The following is a 20926-nucleotide window of genomic DNA, read 5'->3' on the forward strand; positions in this document are numbered from 1 at the left end:
ACACTGAATATACAGACACAGGTATTCTAAACAGGAGCGTGCAATGTTAGTTGTTAAAAGGCTTTGCTAAGACAGTTTACATTGGTCTAGAGCGACTGAGTCCATACAGTGTATCGGTACATTCGTGCTGTGCATTCGCTTGTACACCCGACAAATAATTTCCGTGAACGTACTTGTTTATGTAACGCGTTACAAATCCTCTTAAGTGGTGTATAACTGAGTTATATATTAACAGTGAAATACGATAGCCCAATCGCGTTACGTAACCGTTACGTTTACCACTAATTAGCAATCGCCTTGTTTCGCGCCGCCGAGTCCTGTGACGTAACGCACCGAAGGCGAAGAAAAACAGACAGCGCCGTCTTCCTACACGAAACGAACGGTTATCGCACTGCCAGAACGAAATACCGCTCCACGTAAGAACGATGACATGATAACTTCTAGTACTGACGAGGAGCAAATGACACTTGGCACGAAACTGAATCAAGCGCACGAGCATTTGCTGGTTCGTAGATTTCCTACCCAGCATCCACCGCGCTCGTTGAGCCGGGAACCCAAACAGTATACGACAAAATGGCTATGCATCGAACGTTACTGCCTCGTAGGGGCTCCAAGAACGAAAGCGAAAGGGACGACGACGAAGCGGAGAACAATGGATATATCGAGGTGTTCGTCAAGCCACTGGAGCAGGGCAACTACAGTTTTCTTCTCAGCTGGGTGGGGCTGGGCAACGCCAGTCTGACAGCTCATCAGCTGGCCGTGCTATACGGATTCTCCCTCCTTGTCGCTAGCACCGTCTTGTACCAACTGCTCCGCTGCGATGTGGGCTTGTTATTCCAACGACTGTGTGCGCTGCTTGTCCCCATGTTCAGTATTCTATGTGCGTTTTACTGGCTGTCGCTGTACCTGCGCAAGACGTGGAGCAACACCAGCGTGTACCTGTTGTTTTGTTCGTGCTACCTGGGGGAAACCCTGGCACAGGCTTTCCTCCGCGACTGGAGCAGCGCTATACCCGCCGACTCGCCGGGCGCCGCCAGCGTCACGCAACCGCTCATCATCGTCGTTGTGTTGTTGGCCATCAGCATCGCCAGTGTGTTTTCATCGTTGGAGACCGTTCACAGTGTTTTTATCATACTGCTCGTCAGTTTTACGCGATTTCTGGCATGCACCTCTATGGTGGACCTGCCCCCGGGGATCCGCCCCTACGTGGCGTACACGTGCAGTTTCGCGGGTATCCTTGTGTCAAAGTACATGGAGACTGTGCTGAAGCCGCCCATTCAGAATTTCATGACCCAGGACGGGAAGATCCCTGTCATCAAGCGGAGGCGGTCGAGTTCCACCAGCGCCCACGCCTTCGCCATGCACCGGTCGGCCAGGCGAACCTCCCTGCCTGCACTCATACAGAAAAGTCAGGTGAGATTTCATATGCAGTACCTTTAATACATACTAATCAGCACCCCCACCCCCCCCCCCCCCCCCCCCATATCGAAAAGTCAGGTGAGATTTCAAACATAACCCTTAACACAAACTAAGGGGTAGAAATTAATAAATATATTGTAAACCAGCACCCACATACCTCCCTGCCCGACATCGTACAGAGAAGTCTGGTGAGTACCTTTAATACATGCCAATACATAACCAGTGTCCATGCACCTCCCTGCCCATCTCCCAACAGAAAACTGAGGTGAGATTTCATACATAACTCAGGGGTAAAAATTAACAAATATTGTAAACCAGCACCCATGCACCTCACTGCCCTCATACAGAAAAGTCAGGTGAGATTTCATACACAATCATACATAACACTTCACATAAACTCAGGGGTAGAAATTAACAAATATCGTAAACCGGCACCCACACTACCCCTGCTGGCTCTTGTTATAGAAAAGTCTGGTGACATTTTGTACACAGTCATGCATACCACTTCACACAAACTCAGGGGTACAAATGAACAAATAGCGTAAAATCCTTTAATTGAATACATGCCTGTCTTATGCAACTTGAGGCCTGTTCCTTCTATTCTAGCAAGTTGGGTTAATGACTGTGTTATATTCAGGCGCGTGCGCAGGGGGTGGGTTTTGGGGGTCGAAACCCCCCCCCCCCCCGCTCAAGGCGAATTGTTTTTTTCATATCCCAATTTTTTACATTCCTGTGAAAGTAGCTCGGCTAGCCAGCAGAAACCCCTCAGAATAGCCCTAGAAGGGGTCAATTTTTCAAAATTTTCGGGTGGAGGGTCCCCCAGACCCCCCACCACGGGCTTCACGCTCGCGGTGTCAGGCGTCGCCAGACACCTCGACCACCCCCTGCAAACTTTCCTGTGCATGCCCCTGATACTCTACCTTCAATTTCAAATTTCAATGTCAAAAGGTTATAACAACAAGGCGTGAACAACAGTGTAATAATCATATTCTTCAGTACTTCAGAATCTAAAAACAAAACAGTGTCCGACAGCCGATTGACTAAAATGTTATTGTTTAAAAAACAGTACTGATCAATATGTTAGGAAATGTTGTACGAAAAAAAATTAGAAGCTTGTCTTGAATAGAGGCCAGATCTGTGAGCATCACTAACATGTTGGTGGAATCCTGGACTTGAGTTGAAGGATTTATGCTAGTTACATTTGTCAGTGAGATTAGGCCAGACGTTAATAGTCCAACTGAAAAATAAGTTTCCCCAATTTTTTATTGGAACCATCCAGTTAACAGATATATATGACATGTGAAAATTTGTCTGAAGTAGAAAAGCAGACCTTAATGACTGTGTGTCAGTGAAACTGGAAGGTATATTATCTGGCCCAGGGAACTAGCACTATTTAAAGTATACTCCTCCCCAGCAAGTTCTACCCTTGAAGCTACAGTCAGGAGGTTGGCATGTGTGGGGGAATAGGGGGATCTAGATTGTAGCAAACATGTTAGATAATGTATATATAACTAGCTTCGATAAGCATACAAAAACATGTACCCTTAATATAGATATAGAAAAACATGCCCTCGGTAAACATTTAACCAAACATGTACCCTTAATATAGATGTAGAAAAACATGCCTTCAGTAAACATTTAACAAAACATGTACCCTTAATATAGATGTAGAAAAACATGCCCTCGGTAAACATTTAACAAAACATGAACCCGTAATATAGATATAGAAAAACATGCCCTCGGTAAACATTTAACAAAACATCTGCACACAGTACACACAAAACTTCTGCCCTCAATATAACATGTGCCATTAATATAAAGCAAAACATCTCAATATATATATATAAAGCAAAACATCTCAATATATATATATGACAAAACATCTACACATATAACAAAACATTTACTCATATAACAAACCATCTGTCCTCAATATATATAAAACAAACACCTACAGTCATACATATGAAAAACAATTTGCTTTAACAAAACAGAATTGGTCCCCCAATCTCCCCCTCTACCTGCCCACATGCCTTGTGTGTGTGTTTCTTGTACAGGTCATTTTCAACTTTCTCATTATTCTGGTTTAATATCCACAGAGTTGAACTTATCCTTTAGTCCCTGCTTACTTCATATTTGCATGGTTATATACTATGGTTATAGTAATGTTAATGTATGTGAAAATAGCTTCTTGCCAGTAAAGCACTTTGTTGTGTAACTTGTAAAATAATGTTCGCTGTTGGAAAACATGTATCGATTATGTATGTACAAGAAGACCATATCTGCTGAAGAGATGGTGATTCAGCTACACAACACAGGACAAGGTATTACAGCACTACTGATTAGCCATGTGATACTGGTATACCTCCAGTCACTGAGTTAGTACGCTATGTAGTACAGCCAATTAGTCTTGCAGAATGACCGATTAGTCTTGTAGTACAACCAATTAGTCTTGCAGAATAACCAATTAGACTTGCAGTACAACCAATTAATCTTGCAGAATGACCAATTAGTCTTGTAGTACAACCAATTAGTCTTGCAGAATGACCAATTAGTCTTGTAGTACAACCAATTAGTCTTGTAGTACAACCAATTAGTCTTGCAGAATGACCAATTAGTCTTGTAGTACAACCAATTAGTCTTGTAGTACAACCAATTAGTCTTGTAGTACAACCAATTAGTCTTGCAGAATGACCAATTAGTCTTGTAGTACAACCAATTAATCTTGCAGAATGACCAATTAGTCTTGTAGTACAACCAATTAGTCTTGCAGAATGACCAATTAGTCTTGCAGAATGACCAATTAGTCTTGTAGTACAACCAATTAGTCTTATAGTACAACCAATTAGTCTTGCAGAACGACCAATTAGTCTTGTAGTACAACCAATTAGTCTTGCAGAATGACCAATTGATGTGTTTTATTACCACTAATTTCTTTAGGTTCTGTGATTAGTCATGTGATACTGGTATACCTCCAGTCACTGAGTTAGTACGCTATGTAGTACAACCAATTAGTCTTGCAGAATGACCAATTAGTCTTGTAGTACAACCAATTAGTCTTGCAGAATGACCAATTAGTCTTGTAGTACAACCAATTAGTCTTGTAGTACAACCAATTAGTCTTGTAGTACAACCAATTAGTCTTGCAAAATGACCAATTAGTCTTGCAGAATGACCAATTAGTTGTGCAGAATGACCAATTAGTCGTGCAGAATGACCAATTAGTGTTGCAGAATGACCAATTAGTCTTGCAGAATGACCAATTAGTCTTGTAGTACAACCAATTAGTCTTGCAGAATGACCAATTAGTCTTGCAGAATGACCAATTAGTCTTGTAGTACAACCAGTTAGTCTTGTAGTACAACCAATTAGTCTTGCAGAACGACCAATTAGTCTTGCAGAACGACCAATTAGTCTTGTAGTACAACCAATTAGTCTTGTAGTACAACCAATTAGTCTTGTAGTACAACCAGTTAGTCTTGTAGTACAACCAATTAGTCTTGCAGAATGACCAATTAGTCTTGCAGAATTACCAATTGATGTGTTTTATTACCACTAATTTCTTTAGGTTCGGTGATTAGTCTGAATGTAGTATCCCCATTTGAAGTTGTATCAGTATCATTATTGGTTGTCTTGAGGTATCTCTGGTGTGTCATGAAGTATCATGATTGGTTGTCTTGAGGTATCTCTGGTGTGTCTTGAAGTACCTCTGATATGTCTTCAAGTATCACTAATATGTCATCAAGTACCTCTGATATTTCATGAAGTACCTCTGATGTGTCATGAAGTACTATTGATGTGTCACGAAGTACTACTGATATGTCATGAAGTACTACTGATATGTCAGGAAGTACCATTAATATGTCAGGAAGTATCCTTGATGTGTCTTAAGTATTATCAATTTATCCTGAAGTACCTATGATACAAGTACAATCAATTTGTCTTGTAGTAGACTGATTTTCATCTTGCAGTATTCATCGTTGACGACAGTAGACATTAAAGGCGATGCTACACGATACGAGTGCCTCGTATGGGAATAGCCACAGAATAACCAATCATAATGGCTTGTCAATTAGTTATTCTCATGGCTATTTCCGTATGAGTCACTGATATTGTGTGGCATTGCCTTAAGACTTAAATATTCACTTGCTTGGGACAAAGGCATACATGTATGTTTCTAACAACTTGTCCGACTAGACAATCAGCTGAAAGTTAACAAACAGAATGATAATTCAGTGAATTTAATGCTGTGATATGTTTGACTGTTTCAATTGAGCGATGTTCGGCCTGTGATATGTTTTAACTGTTTCAGCTGAGTGATGTTCAGCCTGTGATATGTTTGACTGTTTCAGCTGAGCGATGTTCAGCCTGTGATATGTTTGACTGTTTTAACTGAGCGATGTTCAGCCTGTTTGACTGTTTGACTGTTTCAACTGAGCGATGTTCAGCCTGTTATATGTTTGACTGTTTCAGCTGAGCGATGTTCAGCCTGTGATATGTTTTAACTGTTTCAGCTGAGCGATGTTCAGCCTGTGATATGTTTGACTGTTTCAATTGAGCGATGTTCAGCCTGTGGTATGTTTAACTGTTTCAGCTGAGCGATGTTCAGCCTGTGATATGTTTGACTGTTTCAGCTGAGCGATGTTCAGCCTGTGATATGTTTGACTGTTTAAATTGAGCGATGTTCAGCCTGTGGTATGTTTAACTGTTTCAGTTGAGCGATGTTCAGCCTGTGATATGTTTGACTGTTTCAGCTGAGCGATGTTCAGCCTGTAATATGTTTGACTGTTTCAACTGAGCGATGTTCAGCCTGTGGTATGTTTGACTGTTTCAACTGAGCGATGTTCAGCCTGTGATATGTTTAACTGTTTCAGCTGAGTGATGTTCAGCCTGTGGTATGTTTAACTGTTTCAGCTGAGCGATGTTCAGCCTGTGATATGTTTAACTGTTTCAGCTGAGCGATGTTCAGCCTGTAATATGTTTAACTGTTTCAACTGAGCGATGTTCAGCCTGTGGTATGTTTGACTATTTCAACTGAGCGATGTTCAGCCTGTGATATGTTTGACTGTTTCAGCTGAGCGATGTTCAGCCTGTAATATGTTTAACTGTTTCAACTGAGTGATGTTCAGCCTGTGGTATGTTTGACTGTTTCAACTGAGCGATGTTCAGCCTGTGATATGTTTGACTGTTTCAACTGAGCGATGTTCAGCCTGTGATATGTTTGACTGTTTCAACTGAGCGATGTTCAGCCTGTGATATGTTTGACTGTTTCAGCTGAGCGATGTTCAGCCTGTGATATGTTTGACTGTTTCAGCTGAGCGATGTTCAGCCTGTGATATGTTTGACTGTTTCAACTGAGCGATGTTCAACCTGTGATATGTTTGACTGTTTCAATTGAATGATGTCCAGTGCCTAACACAAGTCTCACGCTGGAACACATTTTGGTCCAGCCAGTTTTTACATATGCAGAGAATTTCCTTGAAAATTATTAAAAAGTGGTTCATTTAAGGAATATGTTATGAGCCAAAACCTAAATGTTGTAGCCACTTTGTATAATAATTAGCAGTTGGCTAAGTTGGCCGTGTACAGGGTGAGTCCTGATAACAAAATACCACTTACATATTGCTGAACTATCTCATCACAAACAGTTGGGTCTGGAAAATCTCTGAGACCATACGTGATCATTTTAAAAGATGTTCATTTTACAAGTGATCATAGTAATAAATGTTGTGACTGGAAGAGAACAGCTGTGTTGTGATGGAAGTTCTGTAATTACAGCAGACAAGTTGAAACACTGCTTTGAATCTTACATAAAATTCATTTTCAATTATAACGTAATTCTATAATTTATGTATTTATAGTTGTCTGTATAATGAACAGTTCATTAAGTAAACTGTTTTGTAATTGAAAATGCATGGTGAACAAACTGGTTATACTGTCTTAAGCTGAAGGTCATCCATTGACATAAATATTCATTAACCGCTGTGTCTTAAGTGATTTGTCGAGGGTCATTAGGACTCAATGCAGAGAGTTATCTGGCCCTGATTCTAGGAAGAGGTTGGTACAAAGCTAACCCCGGAATTTAGCAATTTGAAGCAGCACATACATCAAAATGATTGTCCCTAATTGATCAGAATTCAGATTCCATAAATCACAGTGTGGGTTTGAAGCTTAAGATTATGAGACTGAATCCCAAAATACTAGTATCTAAATTAAATCATGTTTATGATTATTGGAACCCCAAAAATAATCCTCAAATTAAACGGCTGGCATGTATTAATTAATATTGTTTAACTAGTCACTAGAGTACCTGTAGCTGCAGCCTTTCACCTGCAGCTACACGGCATCCATGAACAAAACCTCAATTATTCTGATCCGTGCCATGCAGTGCTATAAAAGAATGTCAGTAAGATACCATATTGTGTACTGTACATCAGATCAAATTTATTTAACCTTTTTTTACACATATTAACATTAAAATAATTACCAGGGGACAGTTAGAACCTTCAGTATGACATTAAAATAATTACTAGGGGACAGTTAGAACCTACAGTATGAAGTTAAAATAATTACCAGGGGACAGTTAGAACCTACAGTATGAAGTTAAAATAATTACCAGGGGACAGTTAGAACCTACAGTATGACGTTAAAATAATTACCAGGGGACAGTTAGAACCTACAGTATGACATTAAAATAATTACCAGGGGACAGTTAGAACCTACAGTATCAAGTTAAAATAATTACCATGGGACAGTTAGAACCTACAGTATGACGTTAAAATAATTACCATGGGACAGTTAGAACCTACAGTATGACATTAAAATAATTACCAGGGGGACAGTTAGAACCTACAGTATGACATTAAACTAATTACCAGGGGACAGTTAGAACCTACAGTATGACATTAAACTAATTACACTAATTACCAGGGGACAGTTAGAACCTACAGTATCAAGTTAAAATAATTACCAGGGGACAGTTAGAACCTACAGTATGACATTAAAATAATTACCAGGGGACAGTTAGAACCTACAGTATGACTTTAAAATAATTACCAGGGGACAGTTAGAACCTACAGTATGACATTAAAATAATTACCAGGGGACAGTTAGAACCTACAGTATCAAGTTAAAATAATTACCAGGGGACAGTTAGAACCTACAGCATGACATTAAAATAATTACCAGGGGACAGTTAGAACCTACAGTGTCAAGTTAAACCTACAGTATGAAGTTAAAACCTACAGTATGAAGTTAAAACCTACAGTATGACATTAAAACCTACAGTATCAAGTTAAAACCTACAGTATGACATTAAAACCTACAGTATGAAGTTAAAACCTACAGTATGACATTAAAACCTACAGTATCAAGTTAAAACCTACAGTATGACATTAAAACCTACAGTATGACATTAAAACCTACATTATCAAGTTAAAACCTACAGTATCAAGTTAAAACCTACAGTATGACATTAAAATCTACAGTATCAAGTTAAAACCTACAGTATCAAGTTAAAACCTACAGTATGACATTAAAATCTACAATAGGACTTGTTTATGAAATGCTCCTAAACATACAGACTATGTACATTGCCAAAAAAAACACTGATTGTTTTGTTATTTATTTATTATACCAGTTCTGGAAAACTATATTTATAAAAATGCTATATAATGAAATTAGGATTAAAGGCTGATATCTTCTGATTATTATCATTCAATGCAGATATCTTGTGATTATTATCTCAAGGACTATGTACTGATCACCTTCATTCAGACATTCTCAAAGACGTTCGCCATCACCCAGCAAATATATAAGAGAACACTGACTATTTGTGAAATCACATGTCCAGCATCTTTTACATGACGTGTGCTTTTCTTCTTCATGGTTAGGACTGGCAGCCTTGTCAGGGTTTTCATCTGAGTCGTGAATACAATGCATATTCTTCACAATGTTTAACATTTCCACTTACTTAGAAAGTCTACATGTAGGCCTATAAACATCCATGGCGAGTTTTGTCAACTTAGATTATATATTCCTTTAGTTTGTCATAAGCTGTGTTCATTGTACAATGCTATGCTGTTTTTGTGCATAGTTAGATAATTTTATTTTCTATACCATGTTTAATTTTTTCTTGGTATGTATCATCTTTCGTGGGTGTAATTCTTCAGAGGTGTTTTCACAGTGCTCTGTTAAATTATGGATGTTTTTGACTAAATATGTGGTTAAACATTAATTATTTTTTTCATGTTTGCCTTCTGTGCAGTAATTAATATGCCATATTCTGTGCGGTAATTAATATGCCATATTCTGTCAGTAATTATTATGCCATATTCTGTCAGTAATTAATATGCCATATTCTGTCAGTAATTAATATGCCATATTCTGTGCAGTAATTAATATGCCATATTCTGTCAGTAGTTAATATGCCATATTCTGTCAGTTGTTAATATGCCATATTCTGTCAGTAATTAATATGCCATATTCTGTCAGTAATTAATATGCCATATTCTGTGCAGTAATTAATATGCCATATTCTGTCAGTAATTAATATGCTATATTCTGTCAGTTGTTAGTGCAAATATAAGGAGGAAAAAACCCAGGCTTTATAATGTTTACTGATCACAAAATTAACATGAATGACAAGTAAATAATGATACCAGCACCACTATGATTTATGTATTTACTTAGTAAATAATGATACCAGCACCACTATGATTTATGTATTTACTTAGTAATAATGATACCAGCACCACTATGATTTATGTATTTACTTAGTAAATACTGTAGAACAGTGTTTTATTACAATAAAACATCCAGTATGTGTGTATATTATGTATATATACTCTTCAAAAGAAGAAACGCAAAACCACATTGTCGTAACATTTGGAGAATTGATTTAATTATTGAATGGTGAGTCCGATAATTACCAAATGTTGCAGGATTGTTCACAATTCACTCTAGTCCATTGTGAATAAGTGATAGGACACACCACCAAGGTCAAGGTCATCTGGAGTCAATACCGGGTGTGGCCTCCACGTGTGTTGACAACTGCCTGGCACCGCCTGCCCATTGAAGCAACCAGAGTATGGATGACATCCCGGGGGATGGTGGCCCACTCGGCCTGCAAGGCTGCTGCCAGCTCGGGCAGGGTCTGGGGCTGTGGTTGTCGCTGTCGGAGGCGTCGGTCCAACTCGTCCCATAGATGCTCAATTGGGTTCAAATCCGGTGATATCGATGGCCAAGGAAGGACATTAATGTTGTTGTTCTGTAGGAAAGCCGTTGTGAGACGTGCTGTGTGAGGCCTGGCGTTGTCATGTTGGAACACTGCGTTGGCGTTGGCCATAACTGGAACGATGTGTGGCCGGAGGATCTGGTCAATGTAGCCCTGTGCATTCAGGTTGCCCTGCACGTGGACCAGGTCAGTTCTGCCAGTGTGTGAGATGGCTGCCCACACCATGACACTACCCCCGCCGAATCTGTCCACTTCCTGCACGCAGTTTGCCGCATAACGTTCACCACGACGCCTATACAATCGACATCTTCCATCATGACGTCGGAGCAGAAATCGGGACTCGTCACTGAACCACACCTGTCTCCATCGCAGTTGAGGCCATTGTCGATGAATCTGGCACTACTGCAGTCGGAGTCGACGGTGTTGTGGTGTTAAGATGACACCTCGAACTGGACGTCTGGCACGAATTCCTACCTCACGTAGGCGGTTCCGTACGGTCTGGTCGGATATCCTGCGCAAACCTGGTATTGCTGCGGCTGTGGAGGTGGCAGTAGTCAATCGTTCCCGAAGGTGGCGTACCCGGATGTAGCGGTCCTGCCCAGGGGTAGTGACCCATGGTCGACCGGATCTAGGGAGGTCACGTGTTGATCCATGTTGCTGGTAACGGTCCCACAGTCTGGAGATGGTGCTTGGGGACACATGGAATGCCCTGGCAACGGCCGTTCTGGATTTGCCTGCGTCTAGTCGGCCGATGGCATTGTTTCTCTGCGGTTCACTGAGACGTGGCATGTCCTGGATTGTCAACTGTCGGCCAGATACAGAGGCCAGGCAAGCGAACACCCTGCACTTTTATACTGTCGGTGTTCATGTTGCACGTGCAGACAACGCACGTGCAGTGGTGACATGGTTTGCACGTGGCTGCGTTTTTGCGAATATTCACATTTTGGAACTTTATTGTACAGTAGCTGCGTTTTATCGAATGTAACCGTGGGAATGTGTTTGGGACATGCAATGACCTTATATTCACAAAGCATGAACCGGTAGGAAACATAAAATCGGAGTTATAACCCATTTGTACCCTTTTGCGTTTCTTTTTTTGAAGAGTATATATACCTGCATATACAGGTGTTTATTGAATACTGTAGAACAGTGTTTTATTACAACAATAAAACATCCAGTATGTGTGTATATTATGTATATATATATATACCTGCATGTACAGGTGTTTATTGAATACTGTAGAACAGTGTTTTATTACAACAATAAAACATCCAGTATGTGTGTATATTATGTATATATATATATATATATACCTGCATATACAGGTGTTTATTGAATACTGTAGAACAGTGTTTTATTACAACAATAAAACATCCAGTATGTGTGTATATTATGTATATATATATATACCTGCATATACAGGTGTTTATTGAATACTGTAGAACAGTGTTTTATTACAACAATAAAACATCCAGTATGTGTGTATATTATATATATATATATATACCTGCATGTACAGGTGTTTATTGAATACTGTAGAACAGTGTTTTATTACAACAATAAAACATCCAGTATGTGTGTATATTATGTATATATATACCTGCATGTACAGGTGTTTATTGAATACTGTAGAACAGTGTTTTATTACAACAATAAAACATCCAGTATGTGTGTATATTATGTATATATATACCTGCATATACAGGTGTTTATTGAATACATTCAAGTTGATCGGTTGCCAGTTACATAGCAAAGGAAGTAAAGTTATCTTTAATGAAATTTATTTGGTGTGAAATGAAACTCAAACATCAGGTTTTAAAAACTGTATTGTGTCTTTAGAAACTAAATATATTCAATAGTCCATGTGTGGTTTTGTGCTGGGGTTTTGTTAAAGATCAATTAATTAATTTTAAATTAGAAGTACATAACAACAAACCCCCCAAAACCCAGTGATGGCTATTCCAGTGTTACAATGTATTAATAATTAAATGATGAACCTTGTAGTAAATGATAACTTTGTAGTAGTGTATAGATGACCATATGCATGCATATTTTGAAGTACAATGTATTGAATATAATTGATCTTTCATCATTATGATGAGCAATTATTCCACTGTCAAGCATTCACTCATCTGTGGGGGTTGGCACATAGCCCAGTAGTAAAGTATTAGCTTGATGTGCGACCGGTCTGAGATCGATCCCTGTTGGTGGGCCCATTGGGCTATTTCTTGCTCCAGCCAATACACCACGACTGGTATATCAATGGGATGGAACCGGCGTCGTGGCAGGCCATCGGTCTACAGGCTGGTAGGTACTGGGTTCGGATCCCAGTCGAGGCATGAGATTTTTAATCCAGATACCAAGTCGTTAAATAAAGCATTTCCTTCCTTCGTTCTTCACTCAGCTGTCATACAGTCAGTCTTTTGTAGCCAGGGGGTGGGGTGGAGGGCAACCCACACTATGTATACTGGGGGGGGTGGGGTGGAGGGCAACCCACACTATGTATACTGGGGTGGAGGGCAACCCACACTATGTATACTGGGGTGGAGGGCAACCCACACTATGTATACTGGGGGTGGGGTGGAGGGCAACCCACACTATGTATACTGGGGTGGAGGGCAACCCACACTATGTATACTGGGGTGGAGGGCAACCCACACTATGTATACTGGGGTGGAGGGCAACCCACACTATGTATACTGGGGTGGAGGGCAACACACACTATGTATACTGGGGTGGAGGGCAACCCACACTATGTATACTGGGGTGGAGGGCAACACACACTATGTATACTGGGGTGGAGGGCAACCCACACTATGTATACTGGGGTGGAGGGCAACCCACACTATGTATACTGGGGTGGAGGGCAACCCACACTATGTATACTGGGGTGGAGGGCAACCCACACTATGTATACTGGGGTGGAGGGCAACCCACACTATGTATACTGGGGGTGGGGTGGAGGGCAACCCACACTGTAAACAGGGGGTGGGGTGGAGGGCAACCCACACTATGTATACTGGGGGTGGGGTGGAGGGCAACCCACACTATGTATACTGGGGGTGGGGTGGAGGGCAACCCACACTATGTATACTGGGGGTGGTGTGGAGGGCAACCCACACTATGTATACTGGGGGTAGGGTGGAGGGCAACCCACACTATGTATACATGTATGTTTTTATAAAAATTTAACGCAATATATAAAATAAAGGGTTGCTTGTGCTGCATATTATACTACTAGGTATTCAGATTTACACTGACAAGACTTGTGACAATTTCTTCGATATGGTTACAATCACATCAATAAGCTATAGTGAGAATCAATTTGTGGCAACAGCTGCCTGCCTAATCTAGTTTTAGTGTAGAGCTTGTTTTGGAGGCATTTGAATACAGAATACATACACATGCCAATATGACTTTAGTTGCTCCATGGAGCTATTGTCTTTTTTCGTATGCTTATCCAGACATATATATGTGTGAACACTTCCATTAAATGGGTATCTGCAAATACATCCATGTATTGTGTATTGTGTTCAGGGGACAGTATTTTACCAATATTAGGTCCCTAAAATATGGTCAATGTGATTTGTGACAAGGTAACCGATTATTTGGTTCAATCAAATTTATTAGTGTAACCAAATCAATGACATGAAATTAGTTATCTTCTGAAGTTTGCAACTTTTATTTTCAGAACATTCATATACTGGTTTTAACATTTGGCAGTTTATGTGATTTGAAATTGCAAAAAACCCCAGTTCACATGAATAATGGAGCTCATATATATGAACATAGCATTGTTGATTGATGATGAATATACACGTTTGTTAGAACTTGAGTTAGAAAACAATGTAAGTTGTACAGAGAATGAGATGAGATTTAAGATGAAACAAACAATTATTTTATTATCTATATATGGTTAAAAAACGCCTAGTGTGACATAACACTTTGACAACGTCATCGAGTGGTGCACTGCATCCTTACAGGAATGTTAATCAAACATGTTTAGTGATATAACTTGAAATTGATTAACAGGCAATAAATAGAATATTAAACTCGCTATCATTTTTTATCATGTTTATGTTGCCTGTGAAATAATGTTCTTGTCACTCGCTAATGCTTATGACAATTAAAAATGGTTTCACTTTGGACATAAACATACGAAATGGAAGCTTATTTAACGTCCTATAAATCTCCCATGGATTCACGGTTTGATTCACTGTTTTCACCGAGTTCATCTTCATCTATCTTTTCTCTTGTTGACGACAATTTCTTTTTATCATACAAATTTGATTAGTTTTCATCCAAAGATTCTATTGATAAAACTACAATGAAAAGCTATGTTTAAAAAAGGAAGTACATTGATCGCGTTAATGGAATGAAAACGGGTGTAGCAGGGCTTACTGTTCTTGGTGAGTTCATTTAATTAAAATATTATTTGGTCGAACAATTAAATAAATTGTAGAATGGATGAGTGAATCGCTAATCACCACTGTCATCTCCTAGTCCCTGTTTGATTTCAGTAATAATATATGTTAACAGAATAACAAAATCAAGATGTAACAACAAAATATTGTATAAAACTATTAAAAAAACATGACATTTTAAAGAATATTACTTAATCAATAGTTTGTGAATTAATTAATGTTAAATTAATTAGGGTTTAATCATATTTTCAACTGCATCAAGATGATGCATAAATATTTTGGCTCCTGGTTGAATTGTTTTCTTTAAAATTATTACTAAAAAGATCGAAATGAGTAGAAGCATAGTCGTGTAATTTTAAACAAATCCTTGAAACCCCATATTAGCCAATGTGTAATTTTGTGCTGGAGTGTTGTTAAACATTCATTCATTCATTAAACAAATCCATTTACTAAGCATCCATGTGATGACTACTGAAATAGTCCATTTATTATGAAGGTAATGTCAGGGTTTTATCTTAAATAACAAAAGTCTAAGTACACTTAAAACGAACTACTGCATAGAACTAACTACTGCATAGAACGAACTGATCGTAAAGTTCTGTTTTATCTCCCTATACATTAGTAACCAACTAATGCAACTGAGTAGAACGAACTACTGCTATAACAAACTATCATGGTCCCTTTCCGAGTACTTTACTGTAGTCTAATTACCATCATCATGGTCATATATTAATCCTCAATTTCAGCTACAGTAAAAAACAGAGAATTCTGTTCTAAAATTATCTAAAACTCCTTTGATGACACATTAATCATCTTCCTAAGAAGCAAGAGCTTTCATCAAATAGAGAATTATACAGATACTGCATGTTGAGCTGGATTACAAGGCTTGGAATTCAGTTTGTGGAATGGGAAGCCATCTCTTTTCTTAAAGTTCAAGAAGCCCTGACTTGACTTTCATTTTATGTAAATTTAAACAATTTAAAAATTAGTTTCTTCTGAAGTTAAAGTCTCTTTGTTTTATTGCTATCTCTAGTGTAATATCGTTGACTTTGTTGTCTCCACTTAGTTGATCTGAATGGCTGTACAGTGCTTTAAGATGGCAATGAACACTGTTGATCTGAATGTCTGTACAGTGCTTTAAGATGGCAATGAACACTGTTGATCTGAATGGCTGTACAGTGCTTTAAGATGGCAATGAACACTGTTGATCTGAATGGCTGTACAGTGCTTTAAGATGGCAAAGAACACTGTTGATCTGAATGGCTGTACAGTGCTTTAAGATGGCAATGAACACTTTGTTGATCTGAATGGCTGTACAGTGCTTTAAGATGGCAATGAACACTGTTGATCTTTGTGCTTTAAGATGGCAATGAACACTTGATCTGAATGGCTGTACAGTGCTTTAAGATGGCAAAGAACACTGTTGATCTGAATGGCTGTACAGTGCTTTAAGATGGCAATGAACACTTTGTTGATCTGAATGGCTGTACAGTGCTTTAAGATGGCAATGAACACTGTTGATCTGAATGGCTGTACAGTGCTTTAAGATGGCAATGAACACTGTTGATCTGAATGGCTGTACAGTTCTTTAAAATGGCAATGAACACTTTGTTGATCTGAATGGCTGTACAGTGCTTTAAGATGGCAATGAACACTGTTGATCTGAATGGCTGTACAGTGCTTTAAGATGGCAATGAACACTTTGTTGATCTGAATGGCTGTACAGTTTTTTAAGATGGCAATGAAAAGCTGCCTGTGAGGTTGTCATGTGTTAAAAAACAACAAGTACAGGGGTCCGTCAAGGTGACGATGTAATTAACTCAGGTGTTAAAATGTGGCTATTTGGTGTCTGACAATTAAATGTTATTTCACATTAAAATACAGTTGGTATTTGGGACTGCTTGGCTGAGTAGACAATTTCAGTTGTAAGAAAAAGGAGAGGAATGTCTGTTTAAAGGTTAGATTGGGAGAAGGTGTGTTGTGTGTTGGAGTGGCTCTTACTCATTGTTAGTGTGAAGCATTGATTATCTCCTCTATGTACAGGCCGTCTTCATTTAACCTGCACTGTGTACAGATATGTGGCTAATTACTCAACACCTGAGTTAATTACATCGTCACCTTGTTGGACCCCTGTACTTGTTGTGTTTTTACACATGACAATTACAGGTAATAAGAGTATTAACCCCCTCGTATGACACGTATTACATGGTCACATCTTACTTTTGATGACGAGTGCTTTAATTGAGAGATACTCATTCCAAACAAGAGAAATATAGCAATGTCTGTTAAACTGGCTATTTGGTGTCTAACAATTGACATGTTAAACTGTGGCTATTTGGTGTCTAACAAATGACATGTTAAACTGTGGCTGTTTGGTGTCTAACAGTTGACATGTTAAACTGTGGCTGTTTGGTGTCTAACAATTGACATGTTAAACTGTGGCTATTTGGTGTCTAACAATTGACATGTTAAACTGTGGCTATTTGGTGTCTAACAATTGACATGTTAAACTGGCTATTTGATGTCTAACAATTGACATGTTAAACTGTGGCTATTTGATGTCTAACAATTGACATGCTAAACTGTGACTATTTGGTGTCTAACATTTGACATGTTAAACTGGCTATTTGGTGTCTAACAATTGACATGTTAAACTGTGGCTATTTGGTGACTAACAAATCACATGTTAAACTGTATCTATTTGATGTTTAACAAATCACATGTTAAAATGTGGCTATTTGGTGTCTAACAATTAAATGTTATTTCACATTAAAATACAGTTGCTATTTGGGACTGCTTGGCTGAGTAGACAATTTCAGTTGTAAGAAAAGAAAGGAGAGGAATGTCTGTTTAAAGTGAATCAGCTGTTTGGTGTCTGACAAACCGTTGTTTCCACATTTACTTGACGGAGAGACAGAATGGAAATCTGTCCCTACGTAATGCATAGACTAGACCTACCAAGCATACACTTTTGTCTTGATTATATTATGTTTCGTTTGGCCATTTTCCAAATTGTCTCAGTTTTATTGTGTTCAATGTGACTAGAATCTTATTTTATTTTGTTCTTAGTGTAAAAATAACTTCTTGTTTCTGTGGAAACGAAGAGAAGCCATTATGAAGTGACGTTTGTAACTACATTGATTTACGATGTATTTCGCTTGTACATAAGTAAGGTGACATGTGACGTATTGATTTCTCATCCACTCTTCAGCATGCTCACCGAGATGCATGATAGGCCTACTCGTGAAGGTGTAATGTTACAGGTTTCTAATCTAGTGTTTTAGGAGTTATTGCTTTGACAATACACATTAGATGGAGTCACAGAGGTATAATATTGCAGGTTTTTAACTGATGTTAGTGGTAGCACTATAGGAAATCCTACTGGGTCAATGTTTCAAGTGCACCCAACATACCTGCCAATATATCTTGTTTACAACATGAGACAGGTCATTGAATACTACCCAGCCTGCCATTGTGTCCAGTTTACAACATGGAGTAGTCATTGAATTATCTGCCAGTGTGTCCAGTTTACAACATGAAACACATCATTTGATACTGCCCTACCTACCAATGTGAGCAGTTTAAAACATAAAACACATCACTTGATACTGCCCTGTTCTCAGAGACAGAGAGACATAACTGCCCCCCGTAGACATCTCTTTTATTAACATGTTCTCATAGACAGAGACAGAGAGACACAACTGCCACCTGTAGGCTTCTCTTTCATTAACATGTTCTTGTAGAGAGAGACAGAGAGACACAACTGTCACCTGTAGGCTACACTTTTATTAACATGTTCTCATATAGAGAGACAGAGAGACACGATTATTACCTGAAGGCTTCTCTTTTATTAACATGTTCTCAAAGACAGACAGAGACACAACCGTCACCTGTAGGCTTCTCTTTTATTAACATGTTCTCATAGAGAAAGACAGAGACACACAACTGTCACCTGTAAGCTTCTCTTTTATTGACATGTTCTCATAGACAGAGAGACACAACTCACCCATAGGCTTCTCTTTTATTAACATGTATGTTCTCATAGAGAGAGACAGAGAGACACAACTGTCACCTGAAGGCTTCTCTTTTATTGACATGTTCTCATAGAGACAGAGACACAACTGTCACCTGTAAGCTTCTCTTTTATTAACATGTTATCATAGAGATGCACACACAACTGTCACCTGTAGCTTCTCTTTTATTAACATGTTCTCATATAGAGAGACAAAGACACGACTATTACCTGTAGGCTTCTCTTTTATTAACATGTTCTCATAGATAGAGACAGAGACACAACTCACCCGTAGGCTTCTCTTTTATTAACATGCATGTTCTCATAGAGAGAGACACAACTGTCAATGAAGGCTTCTCTTTTACTGACATGTTCTCATAGACACAGAGACACAACTGTCACCTGTAAGCTTCTCTTTTATTAACATGTTATCATAAAGAGAGACGCACAACTGTCACCTGTAGGCTTCTCTTTTATTAACATGTTCTCATATAGAGAGACATTACTATTACCTGTAGGCTTCTCTTTTATTAACATGTTCTCATATAGAGAGACAGAGACACGACTATTACCTGTAGACTTATCTTTTTTAACATGTTCTCATAGAGACAGAGACATAACTGCCCCCCGTAGACATCTCTTTTATTAACATGTTCTCATAGACAGAGACAATGAGAGACAACTGTCACCCGTAGGCTACTCTTTTATTAACATGTTCTCATAGAGAGAGGCAGAGAGACACAACTGCCACCTGTAGGCTTCTCTTTCATTAACATGTTCTTATAGAGAGACAGAGACAGAACTGTCACCTGTAGGCTTCTCTTTTATTAACATGTTCTCACAAACAGAGACAGACACAACTGTCACCCGTAGGCTACTCTTTTATAACATGTTCTCATAGACAGAGACGGAGAGACACAACTGCCACTCATAGGCTATGCTTTTACTAACATGTTCTCATATAGAGAGAGAGAGAGACACGACTATTACCTGTAGGCTTATCTTTTATTAACATGTTCTCATAGACAGAGACAGAGACACAAATGCCACCTGTAGGCTTCTCTTTTATTAACATATTCTCATAGACAGAGAGACAGACACACAACTGCCACTCGTAGATATCTTTTATTAACATGTTCTCATAGAGAGAGAGAGAGAGAGACAGAGAGAGACAACTGTCACCTGTAGGCTTCTCTTTTATTAACATGTTTACATAGACAGAGAGACATAACTGCCCCCTGCAAACATATTTTTTATTAACATGTTCTCAGACAGAGACACAGAGACATAACTGCCACTCGTAGACATCTCTTTTATTAACATGTTCTCAGACAGAGAGAGAGAGAGACATAACTGCCCCCTGCAGACATATTTTTTATTAACATGTTCTCAGACAGAGACACAGAGACATAACTGCCACTCGTAGACATCTCTTTTATTAACATGTTCTCAGACAGAGAGAGAGACATAACTGCCTCCCGTAGACATCTCTTTTCTTAACATGTTCTCAGACAGAGACAGAGAGACGTAACTGCCACTCGTAGACATCTCTTTTATTAACATGTTCTCAGACAGACAGAGAGACATAACTGCCCCCCACAGACATCTCTTTTATTAACATGTTCTCAGACAGAGACAGAGAGACATAACTGCCACTCGTAGACATCTCTTTTCTTAACATGTTCTAAGACAGAGACAGAGAGACATAACTGCCACTCGTAGACATCTCTTTTATTAACATGTTCTCAGACAGACAGAGAGACATAACTGCCCCCTGCAGACATATTTTTTATTAACATGTTCTCAGACAGAGACACAGAGACATAACTGCCACTC

At 39.0% G+C, this 20926-nt stretch overlaps 1 protein-coding gene across 1 annotated transcript in view; it reads left to right on the top strand.

Moving 5' to 3' along the window:
- Positions 1–355: 355 nt before the first annotated feature.
- LOC121370224 (cGMP-inhibited 3',5'-cyclic phosphodiesterase A-like) overlaps positions 356–20926 on the top strand; it is a 218294-nt gene continuing 197723 nt past the window's right edge. Inside the window, exon 1 of the mRNA XM_041495346.1 lies at positions 356–1413. Coding sequence (XP_041351280.1) covers positions 574–1413 — 840 coding nt within the window. The 5' untranslated portion in view covers positions 356–573. The remainder of the gene's footprint in view (positions 1414–20926) is intronic.

The sequence above is a fragment of the Gigantopelta aegis genome, chromosome 4 (assembly GCF_016097555.1).
Source record: "Gigantopelta aegis isolate Gae_Host chromosome 4, Gae_host_genome, whole genome shotgun sequence".
NCBI lineage: Eukaryota > Metazoa > Mollusca > Gastropoda > Neomphalida > Peltospiridae > Gigantopelta > Gigantopelta aegis.